This window comes from Rhyacophila brunnea, unplaced genomic scaffold (assembly GCF_057557595.1).
Source record: "Rhyacophila brunnea isolate RB1 unplaced genomic scaffold, BYU_Rbru_1.0 scaffold_11, whole genome shotgun sequence".
NCBI classification, from domain to species: Eukaryota; Metazoa; Arthropoda; class Insecta; order Trichoptera; family Rhyacophilidae; genus Rhyacophila; species Rhyacophila brunnea.
This window is the reverse complement of record NW_028232763.1, coordinates 31,648,014-31,663,893: the sequence shown is the minus strand read 5'-3', so window position 1 is coordinate 31,663,893 and position 15,880 is coordinate 31,648,014. Positions and strand designations below refer to the sequence as shown.

At 31.7% G+C, this 15,880-nt stretch overlaps 1 protein-coding gene across 2 annotated transcripts; it reads left to right on the top strand.

Annotated features, from left to right (window-relative positions):
• The first annotated feature begins 1,762 nt into the window (after nucleotides 1-1,762).
• Nucleotides 1,763-11,869, top strand: LOC147078586 (uncharacterized). 2 transcript variants are annotated; one of them, XM_085960261.1, is made up of 9 exons: nucleotides 1,763-1,966; nucleotides 2,407-2,546; nucleotides 4,899-4,938; nucleotides 5,705-5,751; nucleotides 7,230-7,370; nucleotides 9,661-9,786; nucleotides 10,671-10,737; nucleotides 10,827-10,955; nucleotides 11,050-11,830. In XM_085960261.1, the coding sequence occupies exons 1-9, from the start codon at nucleotides 1,844-1,846 to the stop codon at nucleotides 11,257-11,259; spliced, it is 1,023 nt and encodes a 340-aa protein (XP_085816387.1). In that variant the 5' UTR covers nucleotides 1,763-1,843; the 3' UTR covers nucleotides 11,260-11,830. The 2 variants fall into 2 exon arrangements, with proteins under 2 accessions (XP_085816387.1, XP_085816388.1); XM_085960262.1 differs by lacking the exon at nucleotides 9,661-9,786 and having other exon boundaries at nucleotides 11,050-11,869.
• The last annotated feature ends 4,011 nt before the right edge of the window (nucleotides 11,870-15,880 follow it).

Below are 15,880 nucleotides of genomic sequence, written 5' to 3'. Positions count from 1 at the left end.
CTGATCTGATCTGATTTTCCAAACGCGCCAAAAGAAGTATAACTTCAAAAAACAACTAAACTCGCGGAACATGAAGAATATTGGCAGTTCAAAATATTAAGGACTCTATGACCTAATTTCTAATGGAAAATATGTAGGTACCCTGTATTGGTTTTTGACAAAGAGATTGAAGACCGGACGGACCGGAAGACGGAGGAGTCCAATCTCTTTGGTTTTTTAAAATTCTTTTTATTGAGAACCAATATTATTTTGCCATCTATGATCATTGTATTTTGGATATTAGTCTATGGTATGCATAGACAATTGTGGCAACACATCAGTGTTGCCAACCGTACTATAATTATAGTATTTGTACTATAATTTTCGTCTGCGTACTATGTACGATATAAAACAGGTATAGTACGCCCAAAATACTATAATTTTGAGAAATCGGAAAAAGGTGCCAATAGAAGAAAAACAATGTCAAAAGAATCCGTGAGAAGCAAAAAAAAAAATATCCCATGCCTAAAAAAGGGTGATTTTAGCCACAGGTTTGCAGTTTCAAAAGCATAGTTCATAAAACGGCCGCTAGTTATAAACTACACAAAAAAACAGTCCTATAAAAGGTTGTTTGCAAACCTTTCTGCAAATATGGAGACTAATTTTATAATCCTCACTTCTATACTATTGTGAAGCGCAATGGCTATCTCGTAAAAAATGAAATAAATGGGTGAGATTAATCATAATTTAGGATAATTAATTATTTAATTAATCATAATTAATTTAGTTTAGGAACGATAATTTTGTTGTTAAACTTGTCTATTTGGTTGAAATTTTAAAAAAATTGAGTGAATAAATCAATCCAAGGACCACTAATGCATTCACTATTCACGACAAAGTGAAGGCATTCATAACAAATTGGAGCTTAGGAAATCAAAATGACAAAAAAAAAGTTCGCCATGTCTCCACTTTTAAATGATTTCTACGCCAGATATATTAAAGCAAACAAAAATCTATTTATTGAGTTCTTGGTTAGTTTGCTAATGCACTTTTCACATTATTTTATTAATAGCAAAAAATGTTTCAGGATGTGGAGTCCATGATAGAATCCATTTGTCAATGAACGAAGTGAATTTGGATTGACTACTATTGAAATTGATTGTGCTAATAAACAAGCACATTCGTCAAAAAATAATGTAATATAAGCAGTAAAACCTTGTTTATTTTTTTTTGTATTCGTAAGTAGGTACATTGTTGACTATTTAAAAAGGTGTCTATATTATTTAATGAAATACGGGGGGGGGGGGAGGCGCCTAGATCAGATTTTTTAAAAGGGAGGCGTAGTAACATAAAGTTTGGAAGCCACTGACTTAACATTTGAATTTTGTCTAAAAAAAACATGACGTTAATTACTTTTAAGGTTCATTTTAGTGTCTATGATAAAATCTATGCCATTCCGACATTTATACATACATATTGTATGACAGCTATGACATCGTATTTACACTCTATGACACCCTGTGACACAGGACGCCAACATAAGAAACGGGTTTTTTGACATATATATGACCGATCGTCATAGAGTGTATTTGAAGCATAACCCTTCCTGGATATTTTGTCTAAAAAAAACAAGACGTTAATTACCTACCCCACGTTTAATTTTTTGAAAATGCAGAAAATTATTGGTCATTCAACGCGTACTATATTTTTTGCCGAAATACTATAATTTTGAAGTCACTGTACTATAATTCCACTTTCAAAATATGGCAACACTGCAACACATGGGCAACACTACTGCGTTATGTCAAATTGGCCTCTTGTTGATTTTATCTGAGAGCTAAATAAATTTAATTATTAAATAAAAATGGCATTCGACGTGAATAAAGTTTGCAGAATTTGCCTCGAAGAAGGAGTCCTTACTCCTGTATTTAGCTCCGATTTCGGTACAATGCCCGTTGATATGATTATGCACTGCACCAAAATTAAGGTTAGCTTTGTGGATTGTTTGAACTTCTTTAATTAAAATAAATTATCGACTTAACTTCACTTAACTGATATGATAAAATGGAAATATCCACGAACCATGATAGATGAGATTCAATATGAATATGCTATATTCTCTTATGTTTATAATATAGGTAACCAATGTGCATTGATTGAATAATTTTCGATTTGGATCAACTTTTGTTTTAATAATTTATGAAAGTTGAGTGGAAAATTAAACAGCCCATATTCATATTTTAACTGATGGAACAAGATTTAGTTTCTTATCGGCCACTATCTGCCGAGGGCTTCTGGCTTAAACTGATTAAATTAACTAACGCATATATTATACTTTATAGAATACGTTTGTCTGTTTAATTTAATTTGTATTAAATATATTTTGTGCTATTTGAATAGTGTAAAGTTGGACATAAATATTTTCAGGTTGAACGGAACGATGGTCTCCCTCCTCACCTATGTAACAACTGCATCTATCGACTGGGAGTCGCTTATCATTTCAAACTTCAAAGTGAAACGTCCGATATAAGATTACGACAGTTTCTAGGGCTCGATATCAAATACAAGTAATTATATTTTCATAGTAATATAGAAGTTTTCATTTAATATAATATATTGCATCAGGAAACCCCAAAGACATTGAAAAAAAAACATCTTCTATAGAGATGGAGCCTAAATGTATGAAATTTAAGCAAAAAAGGACCATTGGATCAATGATTGAGTTAACTATAAGTGACTTTACATCGCAGATTCGCTTGAAGAGAACTTATGCATATTTCTACTATGATATTTGACTATAATTTCAGATTCATCCAATTAGGTAATTTTTTTTTTTAAATACCATGTCCGATTCTAATAAGATCATGATATGGGCCCCTACAGAGTAGAGGTTTGTGTTAATAGATTTTTTTTAACGAGAAATGGATGTTAGTCACTTGCTCAACCTATTAGGTCCATGCTCTGACTCAAAACAATATGTGTGTTTGCCAGACCTAGGATTCGAACCTGGGACCCACAACGTTATAGGCCGACGCTTAAGCCACTCGGCCATTCTGGGATACATACATATATGATTCTATGTACAGATATTACTAAAATAAACCTTGAATACATAAATTCATAGCATTGGTTAGTGTTTATTAAAAATTGACAATTGAAGACCTTACATCAAAAGAGATCTAACTCCTTTTTTACGTTTGACTGGAAATCGATAAAAAGTGATTTAAAAATTTAAAAAATAGATCATGTATTTATTTTCTTTTGAATAAGGATATAATATATAAAATAAAAAAAACCGTTGTGGATCTTTGTTAATCAAAAATCATAAAAAATAATTCTTTTTATTCATCTTCAGTGACAGGTATCTTTATCAGCATCTGGAGTTTATGACACTCTTTCAGTCCTGATTTTAATTTGGTGTACATGTTATAAAGTTTATGTATTTTAAGGTAAAATTCGTGCATTACTGTAATATTCAAATCGGATGATAAGCTATATCCAATAATGACTGCTGACTAGTCTACTGTAGTGGGACGCTCGGCAAGAAAAACTATTAATGTGGTCTAAAATTTGATTTGTTATATTTTCCGGTACTCTATTTGGTGTATTTCGATATTTGCCTGAAAATCTAACATTAAATTGAAGGATATACATCCCAACTGCCTCAAATAGTGTTTTTTTTGTTAACAATCTCTGTCGAAACTCTAAGCCTCTTTCTATCCAGAGTCCAAGTTCTTTGGCAAGCCCTATTAATGATAATGAACATAACTTAACCTTTTTACTCCCATTCGGCCGATATTTCGGTCCACCATACCTATGCGAAAACTCCATCTGGGCCGATCCATCGGCCGAAAGTTTGGATCCAAATTTACGATTTATTCCAATTTTTTTCTGGTCATATTTCTTCTTATGTAGACAAAACACTATATTCGGTATGTGTTAGGTGTGACTAATAGTTATTTTAGTGTCACACTTGATTATAATTGTGGCATACCCTAATAACTCACAAGTCATAATTGCTCTAGCTGTCGAACGCGAAGCCAAAGAGTGTCATAAAAATAATAAAACATTATTTTTATGACACATTTTAAGTTCTGAGGTTTCTTTTAGTTGTTTTATGATTCATTTATCATATAATTATAAATTTTGTAATTTTAATGAACTCTGACTGAATGAACAATGAATGCCCACTGTTGAAAAAATACATGAATAAATATTATTATAATAGTTTTAGTGCTTTGAAACTTATTTTTTGAAATTACTTCATTCCCATATCAGTTGGTCCTCAATACTGTATCGAATTCTCGTGCGATTTCGTGAATTGAATAATATTCTTGAATACCTTGACACTTTACGATTTTTTTTTGATTACTTTATAAAAATTCTATTTCATAGAGAAATAATAATATGTTTATTTTTTTTTCTCTTACTAGATAAGAATAGATTATACTATACAATTTGATATATCAATTATAAATAAAAAAATGTCATCACACTTGTTTTGTAGTTCAAACATAGTTTTATCCGTTCATTTCTAAATAAATATTGATACATTATTTTTTTCTTTTATTTTATTGGTGTAAACTATCAATATTATTACTTATTATTGCTTTGTACACCATTGAGAACACACAAAAAAAGTTTCAAATTTTTAAAACATGTGTAGAATTATTTATTTAAAAAAAACTAAATCAACGATTTTTTGGCAAAAAACGCTTGGGAGTTTTCACATATGCTAGGCTAAATCACTTGGGAGTAAAAGGGTTAAATAGACCACAAAAAATGTTAATCGTTATCATATTTATGGCCTTAGTCTTTACTTTGATGCGGGTTGTCTCGATTATATTTTGTAGATGACAATCTGCTCAGTTTCTTCAATGTTAAGTTGTTTTAAAAAAATCATTTCTTTCCTCTTATAGTTACAAAGACGCTGCAACTAATACGGAACATGTTTTAGTGGTAAGGCATTATTTATTTCGTATGGTCTATGTACAATATTATACAACTATATTATTAATATATTATATTAAATTAATTATGTACAGTGGAACCCTAAATTCACATATTCTCGCTATTTGTGTGTAATTTTTGCAGTCCTGTTTCATTTTAATACAAGTAATTCCCGGTTTTACATTTTTATTTCAAAATCATTTTTATTTAAAATATTCAAAATTCAATTAAGTAAAATTATTAATAATAAAAAAAGGAATTTATTTTAACACATTCATTGAAAGCATGGCAATCGTTGAAGCGAATTGCAGATGCACATGTGCGTTTCTATTTATAGACTCGGCTGCAGTGCCTAGGACCAAGGTTACACAATGTGATTGATTGGTGGGCGATCTTTTATTTTAGCCAATTAGGGGTGGTTATTATTGTCTGTCATTCTGAATTTCGACTTGAATGTTACGGTCACTTGTTGGTGACATTTTTCATTCTTATTTACATAATTGTACATTTTGTTTTTTAAGATGTTTATTGTTTATACCTGTTTGAATAACGTCTCAGCAAAGAAAACATTATCAGTCAAGAGACAAGGTGAAAGAACATGTTCACATATAATGCACCTAACCAATTTTCATGATTTTTTTTTAAAATTTACCATTTCTCCTTATTTAGGATTTTCAAAAATGTATATTCGTTGTTTCACTGTATAAATTATTATCAAATTATATAGTGCAAAGACTAATAGGTACATAAAATATATTGTCATATTTGTTTTCAGAAAACTGATGATGTCGTCAGAAAAAAGGTCATCATTAAAAAAAGATTGTAAGTTTCAAGATTTAATAAAATTTATGCAGCCTCTTCTTATGAACCTTCTGTTTTTTTTTTTTATTGCTGTCGACAGCATCGCTGGAGTGACTGGCAATATAACAATTTTCACACCTCTATTGCTGATTCCAATGTCTCCCAATCTAGCTATAGAATATTCATTCTATATCGTCCCGGTGATTTACCTGATGTATATTCCTATACCAGGTTCATATATTGACTAGTAATGTGACCGAAAAGGAGAATGAATATTCTGAACCACAGTCGTCCGCTATGGGTTGAATGTATCCATGAGATCTATAAAAACCTGCTCTGTTAATAAATTTCAAAGCAGTATATAATATAATTACTATATGTTAAAGTATTACAAAGTATTTCTGTTTGACCATAATTTTAATATGTAATTTGAATTTAATATGCGCATATGATAATATAAGACCTCATCAGCCTCGAAGAAGTTGAAATTGCTACCAACTCGTCACTTCTTTGCACAGCAATAATAATGAAACTGATGCAGCGATTACATTATGATCACGTCACATGCTGTCACATGATGGTATGGCGACAGATTTAGTCTATAGTTTCGTCATTCCGCAGAATATTTTGAATAATCACTATCTCTATAAATTCAATTATGGAAAGTGCCAAATTTATTGGTATTTTGAATTATTATTCATTATTGATGATAATTTCAATTAATTTTAACAGATTCTACGTGTGCGTACGTTAAAATTACTTGCGACATAGACTAATATACTATATACCACTTGCGATATTGCATCCTTAGATAATATTTTGAACAGAACTCAACCAGCAGACCATAGATAATAGATGTAAATACCAGACATAGATAATAATTTAATAGAAAATTCACGGAGAAAAAAAATAAAAACAAAGATCGCGCGATTCGACGTGAGCCGAAAATATATAGGCATGCAGAACATAATAAAAAAGTTAATTGAGTCATGCATTTGCCGATGTAGCGCGGTACGCGTGAGGTGACCTCATTGTTGTTTTGTCGATTTCGGCAGATTTTGCTAACTGATAATATTCGTATAAAGGATATGTGCTACGGGATGGGAGCATCAGTCTGATAACATTTTAAATACCAAGAAATACGACATTACAAACTTTTTTCCCGTATTGGCAACTTACTGTGACAGCACATAACGTGATGATAATAATATATATGACTTATAAATATCACCACAGATCCCAACCAAATATGACTGACTAAAATACCATATTATAATTTCTCTATTTATCAGTGTTTACATAGGTACTTAGTTTAAAAAATACTGTTAACTGAGGATACTTGAGGCAATTGAATTTAATTAAACTTTTCACTTTTCCATGTGGATTCGTTTTTGTATACAAGATTTCCCTTGTCGGCAAATCAATATCTAAGATACTTACAGCCTGAAGAGGACGAGGAAAGTAATGAAATCGAATTAATGTGGTCTTGAATGTTGCAGAAGAAAATCAACAAATTATAAACGCAAAGCAGATGAAGAGAAGTTAAAGCGGGGTCCGAAGCCCAGACCCAAAGAGCCCCAGACTTGCTTTGAATGCGGGAAGACATTTAAATGTGCGGCTCAGCTTGAGATGCATATTAGGTGATTTTTTTTACATTGACTATGCAATCAGATGTGGATCTTAGTCGCCTCACGAAGAGGTTCCTTAATAAATTCTTTTTTGATGGGTGCATTTACACAATTTAATAAAATAATATTATGTAGGTACTACTGATAAATAGGTGTGGTACACAATATATCGTCGGTGTTTTGTAAAAAGGGCGAATCAACCATTTTGGCGAAATCGAGATTTTAATAAAAATACAACATGTACCCCACTAGCATTGTTGTGTAAAAACGGCGAATTTTTATCTCCACAGGAAGGGACTTAAAAACGATAATCGACTAAAATTAAATTAATTAAAATTACGAAATAAAAAACAAATGTGACATATTAGGCCTTTTAAAATATTATATAATAATACGTATTATAATGACAGTATTCTTTCTAAGCTTTATTATAAATTTGTTAGATATTTATAATCATCTACAGGTAAACAACAAATAAATGTCAAAAGTTAAAAATCCTCCTCCTGTAAAGTAGCATTTTGGTTAATTCGCCCTTTTTACAAAACACCGACGATATAGTGGTGTCATTTAACCATGAATGCATATGCACATATGCGATTTAATGTTGTAACAACAATATATACTGCTGAATTAATAGGAACTGAAATACCTAACGGGTGTGGAGTAACAGGCAACCGATCTCAAGTGTGGAAGAATATGGGATAAATACTGACAACTGCTCTCGGTTTATGCACTGATGCTCATTAAATATTGGTGTATTTGAAGGTTGCAACACATACTATTTGCAAGTCTATAATGTGTGTTTCTTTTTCGTAGGACACTCACACATTCAAAACCCTGCTTAAAAATGTAGTGTATTGGGGGGTATAGCTTATCTGAATTCTATTTATTAATCTGTTCTGTTGCTACAACTATTAATAATAATTCTATTACGTGTAGAAGTCTCTCTTAATCTATTACTAATATAATACAAAATATTGTTAAATGGGTCCGGTAATTAAATTTTTATATTTTATTAAGGTAGGCTCCAAATAATCGGCTAGTAAAGAGTGTTCACCACTGTTTACAGCAGAGTTGTATTGTGGCCATTTGGCCGCAAACGATATGTTATTATTTCAGGATATTTTTTTGGTTTATATATAATTTGCTTACCATGTTATTCAGGAATTGATCAAAAGAAAAATCTTCTTGATTTATTGTGAAAAATTGAGGCGTCTAATTCCAAAAAGCGATAAGTCCACATTTGGTCAAAATCGAGAAAAATACGCACATATTCTTTGTATAATTGTACACAATATGTGTTAATCTATAAATTCCAAAACGCGACATAACCCTATGAAAAAAAATATTTTAAGTCTCGATTTATTACAAAAAGCGCCAAGTCCGTGTTTCATATTATTTAAAGCTTGGTTGATTTCGCGCGTGTTTAAGTCAACCAATAAGGGAACGTTCAATATTGTAAAGGGCGTCTCCCATGCTGTAGCATCTGGTAAACTCATGACAGTGCCACGGAAATATGTGCCTTATGCGGAGTAAATTAAAAAGTGAGGTAGAAATAGTGCTATGTCCAATTGTATTTTGCCTATATTTATTACATTTAAGAGTTTATCGGCTAAAACAAATTGCCATTCGGTTCTAATTTCGACATAGAATACAACGGAAAAAATAATCTCACATTAAAACAAATAATTGAAGCTTGAAACATAAAAACGTTGTTTCCTGAAAATATTGAATTGTGGACTTGTCGCTTTTTGTAATTAGACGCCTCAACTGGCCAATATACAATAATTATTATTTTGACAATTAATTATTAATTTTGAGGAAGTAATAGTAAAAAAAACAAAATTATAATATTCGTCAAAATAATTGTGTAATGTAGTAAGACGAAACTGGTGCTAGGATTCATCATCATCAGCCGGGGTCGATTCACAGCTGGATGAAGGCCTCCCCTAGCTCCCTCCACTCTTCTTGGTCCCTAGTTTTTCACTGTATGACAGCATTTGTCCATTCGCCGAGCGACATGTCCAGCCCTTAGGTTTACATATTATAAATTGTAGATAGTTCGAAAATAAAACAAAACCCATAATAATATTAGTGTTATTTTATTTCTTTTAACAGCCATATCTTTCCACCAAGAAACAGTAAATAAAATTAATAACATTGAGAAAGTAATAGATGTTTTCAATAAGCTTGTGAAACCATCCAGGCATACAATTGTTCGGGTACCGCAGGGTAGTTGTGTTAAAGTGTTCTGTATGCTTGGTTATTACTGTGTTGGATAATGTGGCAATAATTGTTGTAGGACACATACGGGGGAACGGCCATTTCCGTGTAGTTTTTGTTCGAAGAGGTTTGCTCAGAAGCACAATCTCGCCATCCACCTCCGGACGCATACCGGCGAAAAGCCATTTCAATGTGAAATATGCAGGTATATATTATTCATCATTCCATCTAGATAACATCACCAATTTGTTAAAGAGTAGAAATATCAGCCATGACAGGATATTTTGTAGATCTTTATATAGGTGTTTTCAAATTATGTATATATTATGTTCAATAAAGAATGTAAAAAATAGTTATTAGCAGGTAAGTGAAAACTAAAATTTTGAGAGATCATGACATCGGCTAGCAGTCAAGGTAAGTACCAGTGGCAATGGGTGGAGATAGGCTGTTAAGATTCGACAGAAATGTACACTTTGTCAGTCATAGTTAATTGTTTTCATTGGATTAGAAGTATAAATTGCAGATGGTGTTTTTAAAATTAACATTACCCCTTGCCGAAACCAAACCATAATAGATAAAAACATTCTTTTATCTATAAAATATCTAAAATTATGTCTGATTTAATGGATCTATTGAATTTTAAAAACTAACCAACACTATCTGCATTTTGTAGTCTTAGTTCAATGAAAACAAATACGTATGACTGACAAAGTTTAGTGTGCACTATTTATGTCAGATCATAACGCCCACCTCCACCCTTCGCCACTGGTAGGTACCTATTGTTGGTACCTTGATTCAAATGACAAAAGTCGATTGCCAAAATTAACACAATTTGGTGGGACGCAGATGGCTCAATAGATAAAGCATATTGACACGAATCCAATGGTAGCGTGTTTGAGTCCCACCCGGTGTCAAAAAGATATTTTCTATTAAGTGTATATTATATTATGAGGTGATTGTAAATTATGTATCTCTAATTATCACTGTTCAGCTAAATCGACACCTTCATCTAAAAACACCGTCAAATAGGATTATGGAGTCAGATATGTATGTAATATTATATTTAATTTTATCTTTTATCCATTACAGCAAACAGTTTTCTGCTCTAGGAAATTTCCAGTCTCACAAAAAGATTCACATGGGTGTCAGAGACCAGGTATTTATTTATTTGCGTGATAAAATTTTATTTTTATTAAATATTTCATTATTTATCGTCTTGTGATAAAAGAATGTTAATGTTTTCAGGTTTGCCCGATATGCAGCAAGGCTTTTATTACGTCAGGAGACTTATCCCGGCACATGGCAACTCACACCGGCATCAAGAATCACCACTGCGACGTATGCGAAAAAGGATTTCATAGGAACAGAGACTTGGTGATTACTTACATTTATTGTATATATTATATATTTTGATTCTGTTGAAAAAAACATAAGTATATGTTATGTAAATATTTTAATTTGTTGACAGGTATCTCACAAAAACAGAGTTCATAACATAGATCGGAACGGTCCGTCGGCGAGTGGAACTCCATTACATTTGACGAGAAGACCTCGTCCTCAACCGTCTCTCCCTCTGCCGGCACCTGCCCCTCGGAGACCTTCCATACATGTCTTCAGAGATGAAGCTTTGACCGCCCATGCACCTCTCATCAATACTCATGTTCCTTTAAACTTTTGAAGTCAACATAACGTTGGGTCACTGAAAACCTTACATAAAGAATAAATTGATCCGTGATATATATTATTAGATCAAGCATAATGTCTTATGATGTCTAAGAAATGAGTTATGTTTGTTACTTCAATTTAAACAGCCTAATTTATTAATCAATGTTACATGGAACAAGGATATGATATAGCCTAATGAATGTTCTTCAAGCTTCTGTATGATCACTGGACAAAATGCCTGCGAATGCCAAAATAGAAAAAAAGGTGAACGGAAGCATTCCACACTGATGAAATTGTGCAATGACAAAAAAAAATGCTACAATTTTGTAAACACAAACACAAAATTTGTGTTTCGAAATTTCAGTGCAAGATGTTGAAAAAACTTTTTATAGAAATGGAGTCTAAATGTATGAAAATGAAGCGAAAATGACATTAATCATTTTTATTGTTTATTTACTATTAATATTATTAGACCATGTCCGACCCTAATAAGATCATAATTCATGGGGTTGCTGCCAAAAGTCAATAATATAAGCAATTAGAGTTAACAACGAATTGTGTCTATATATAAATATGTATACTAGAAAAAAAAATTAAAGTCATCCGATATATAGAACATACACATAAAGCACAAAGAAATTAGCATTGTGCCTGATTTTAGAGAGAATGTCAAACTTTCAGATTGTGATTACTTCATAACATGATTTCGAGATTTACCATCTTTTGGGAGTAACCCCACGATATGGGGCTCCACAGAGTGGTGGTTTATATTAACAGATTTTTGTTTTATTAAGAAATGGATAGCCACTCGCTCAACCTATTAGGTCCACACTCTTGATTCCAAGCGTAAATTGAAAAACAATATGTGAATTTGCCAGACCCAGGATTCGAACCTGGGAGCCATGACATTATAACCTGTGATGGGCCGCACGCCACTGGTGCATACATATGATATCACCGGATGCCGCCCAGACATACATACATAGCGCCACTAGTCAGTCACTTCGACTTCGGCGTCAGTGTCATTAAATATTTCCACCAATGAGTGATTTTTCGCCAGCGAGAAACAGCAGTAAACGGGCACGTTTATTGTCAAGTAGCGACACTGAATGAATATATTAATTTCTCTATGCTAAATTTAATTTAAATCGAAAACTCTATTTTTATGGATAAATATTTTTATGTAGGTACTTATAAATAATAAATAAATTCGATTTATTTTTGAGTTCAAGAATTTCGTATTTTGAGTTGATTTTAAGTAATGGAACCTATCCACCATTTTTGTATGGGCACCTTATCTTTTTATCTTAGTATTTGGTACGTATCCCCCGTGCAAAAAGAGGATCGGGTGTAGCTCCAATTCATGTATTCCCTATATTTAGATTTTTTTTATCAGTTCTATTAAAAACGTAAAATTGTTACACTGTAGTTATAATATGAAAATGAAATAAATACCATTGATCCAAATAATTATACCATGTTAATTGTAACATCATTTAAATTGTCATAATTAGGGCCCGGATTTATATGCTAGTGCATGTTTTGTTAGGGTGTATGCACAGCTATGAGAGTTGCACAGAAATCTGTTTTGAAAGACACAGAATCCAAAAATAAAATTTTATTGTACATATAAATGTATGTTTGAGACGTTAGAGCATATTTGAGACATTAGTGCATATTTCATTAGAGCTTTTGAATGTATAATTTTAATTATTTTTATCGAAATATAACTAAGTTAGGAAGGAAGATAGTTTAGATGCACTTGCATTTTTAATGCCATCTCCGAACTGTGGATTTATCAGTGGAAAAAGTGAAGTCAACTCGGGCACTATTATTTAAAGTTTTCCTAAGTGGGCGTTGAGAGGTAGTTTTCCGCATATAAACAAAATACTGACAGATACCTATGCGGAAAAATTTAATGCCAGAGCATAATATTGAAAAAAATAATGTAATTTTTTTTCTGGCAAAAAACAGAAAATAGTATTTAGGAATAGTTAAGTATGTCGTTTTTGTTTTTTAAGTTATGTTTGGTTTACATTGCATTTATTATTCAATTATTTGTAGGTACTTGTGAAAAAACTATTTTGAAAATTGTAATTGATTAACTTTATATTCTTTGTTTGTGTTTTTTGTTCTGATATCGTATTATGTTGAAAAATTATTAACTAGTTATTCGATTTTTTGTCAGTAATATTGGGTAAAGTGGGTATTTACAATTTTTCCTACAAAAAATGACAATTTTTAACTGCATATTTCTTCAGTTTTAGTGCATATTTTATTGATTTTAAGTGCATACGTGCATGCATATAACCATGTTTTTTGTTGCATACAAATCCGGGCCCTAGTCATAATATTAAGGCAAAATTATATGAATCTGATACTAAAGTATATAATACTCGACATAGATTATGTACATTGTATATAATATTACTGATATCTGAGAGAGAAAAAATGATCTCAGAAAATATATCGTCGCCTAAATGCGCGGAACTTGTAACTCCACTTTTGGCCAAAAATGAGTTAAGTATGCAGTGTTATAGTAAATTTAATTCTCCGTCGACCTGTTTTTATATTGTAACTCCAAAAAAATTTTTACAGCAGCAAAATCACAATTATCATTTCTTGTATCTCTGACGCTGTAGTTTATCAGTTTTCATACCTTGCAACTCCAGTAAAGTCATAAAAAAAAGACCACGCGTGTTGTCTGGTGTCAAGCTGAACCATTATTTCTACTTTACATGAAATTTAATTAACCATGGTCCAAGAAAGTGGAAAGCAGTAAGTTTGGTTGTATATTTAATTATGCCAATGTATAATTTCGACCAGTGTTTCTCAACCAGTGGTCCTCAGAAAGTTTCTGGTGGTCCGCGAATTTTTGGCGTCCAAATGCCTATGCTAAAAATTTCAATAAAATCCTTCAAAACCTGTGCACCTGCAAGTGTTTGAGCATTGTGTTTTTGTTCTTAAAATATATTAATGGTTTACGTGACAAAATCAACTGTGATCGTACGCTATTATATTATAAATAATGTTTTCTTTATGAGTTAGCGGTGCATAAAACGTCTCTGATATTTTCAGTAGTCCGCAAGTGTAAAAAAGTTTAGAAACACTGATTTTGACCTTAGGGACAATAAACATTTTAAACATAGTAGGTATGGGAGTTTGAGTCAGAAATTGAATACCTGAATTGAAAACTATTTCAGTGTAAGAAATATATAAATTCGACGTATGCACGCCATACAAAACAAATAATTTAGATTGACTTGTACACCTTGTTCAGCAAGAAAAGAGAAAATACGGCAGAAGTGAAAAGGAATCTGACAAAATTACTGAAAAATATGTGTTTACAATGGACACAATGTGTTTCGTTATATCCAAAATCTAATGTTTCCAGCGCATATTTTAAAACAAAACTTGGCATTCATAATTTTACCCTCTACAACCAAAAATGATTGGTGGTCATTGCTGTGTTTGGATTGAAGTCGAATGTGGGCTTACTACAAATTAGCTTTCTAGTGTAATAAGTCAATTTATTCTTCCTTTTCTACCTCTTTCTGACGACTATAAAACCATTATTCTGTATAGTGATGGAGCTACAAACCAGAAAAATATGTAGTACTCGCTAATGCTTTATTAAATATTGCAATGTCATGTAATATCACCACTGTATAATAAAAAATGGAGAAGGACCATACTCAAATTGAGGTTGATCGATGCGCTCAGTAATTGAAGAGGTTGTGAAATCAAAAAAAATATGTTCATGCTAATTAATCTGTAACTGCGTTTGATGAAGCCAGGAAAAAACCTAAGCCATACATGTCACATTTATTTATACGAGTAGCATCATTTTTTCATTTTAGCAAAAAAATTAATGTTAAATTTTAGAAATCCGTACGACCAGGAGGAAAACTAGAAGACACAGTCGTAACTAATATTCGAGCACTGCAATATAATGGATGGAATTAATGGAAATATTAATTTCAAACTGCGTTTTAGTGATGAATAAATTAAAGTTCCTATTATTATGCAACCTAAATTCTTTGACAGCCTCCCTCAACTATATCAAGAAAGCTTAAAGGCTTAAAATAAAATTAAATAAGTACAAATACCTTCAGCCGTTGAAAGCAAGTATGGAGGCCGATTATCACTAATATAATATACTAATCTGCCATTTGGAAGCTAACTTAAATACACTTTAATTATGTAAATCTATTTTCGTTCATTTATGCAATGCTTATTTCCCCTATTTATACAATTTTATTTAGTTTTCCAACATAATGTAAATAAACTTGGTACTGTTTATTTTAATTCAAACATTGTAACTCCCAGCTCAAATCTCAAAAAAACAAAAGCAAACCATGTAACTCCTTTATATATTTATATCTTCTTTATTAATAAATATTTGGTAAAAATGACCAGATTTACGCATTTATAACATTAAAATACTAAAAGTGTTTTTTCAAAATTTTCCTAAAGCTGTCCGTTTTATTTTAAAACAGTTTTTTCTTCCCCCTGTAAAGTTGGTGAATATGGAGTTACAAGTTCCGCGCATTTAGGCGACGATATCAAATTATGTATCGACTGAATTTCCTATGATCTTATTAATATTTTTTTATGAAATGTTATTCATAAGA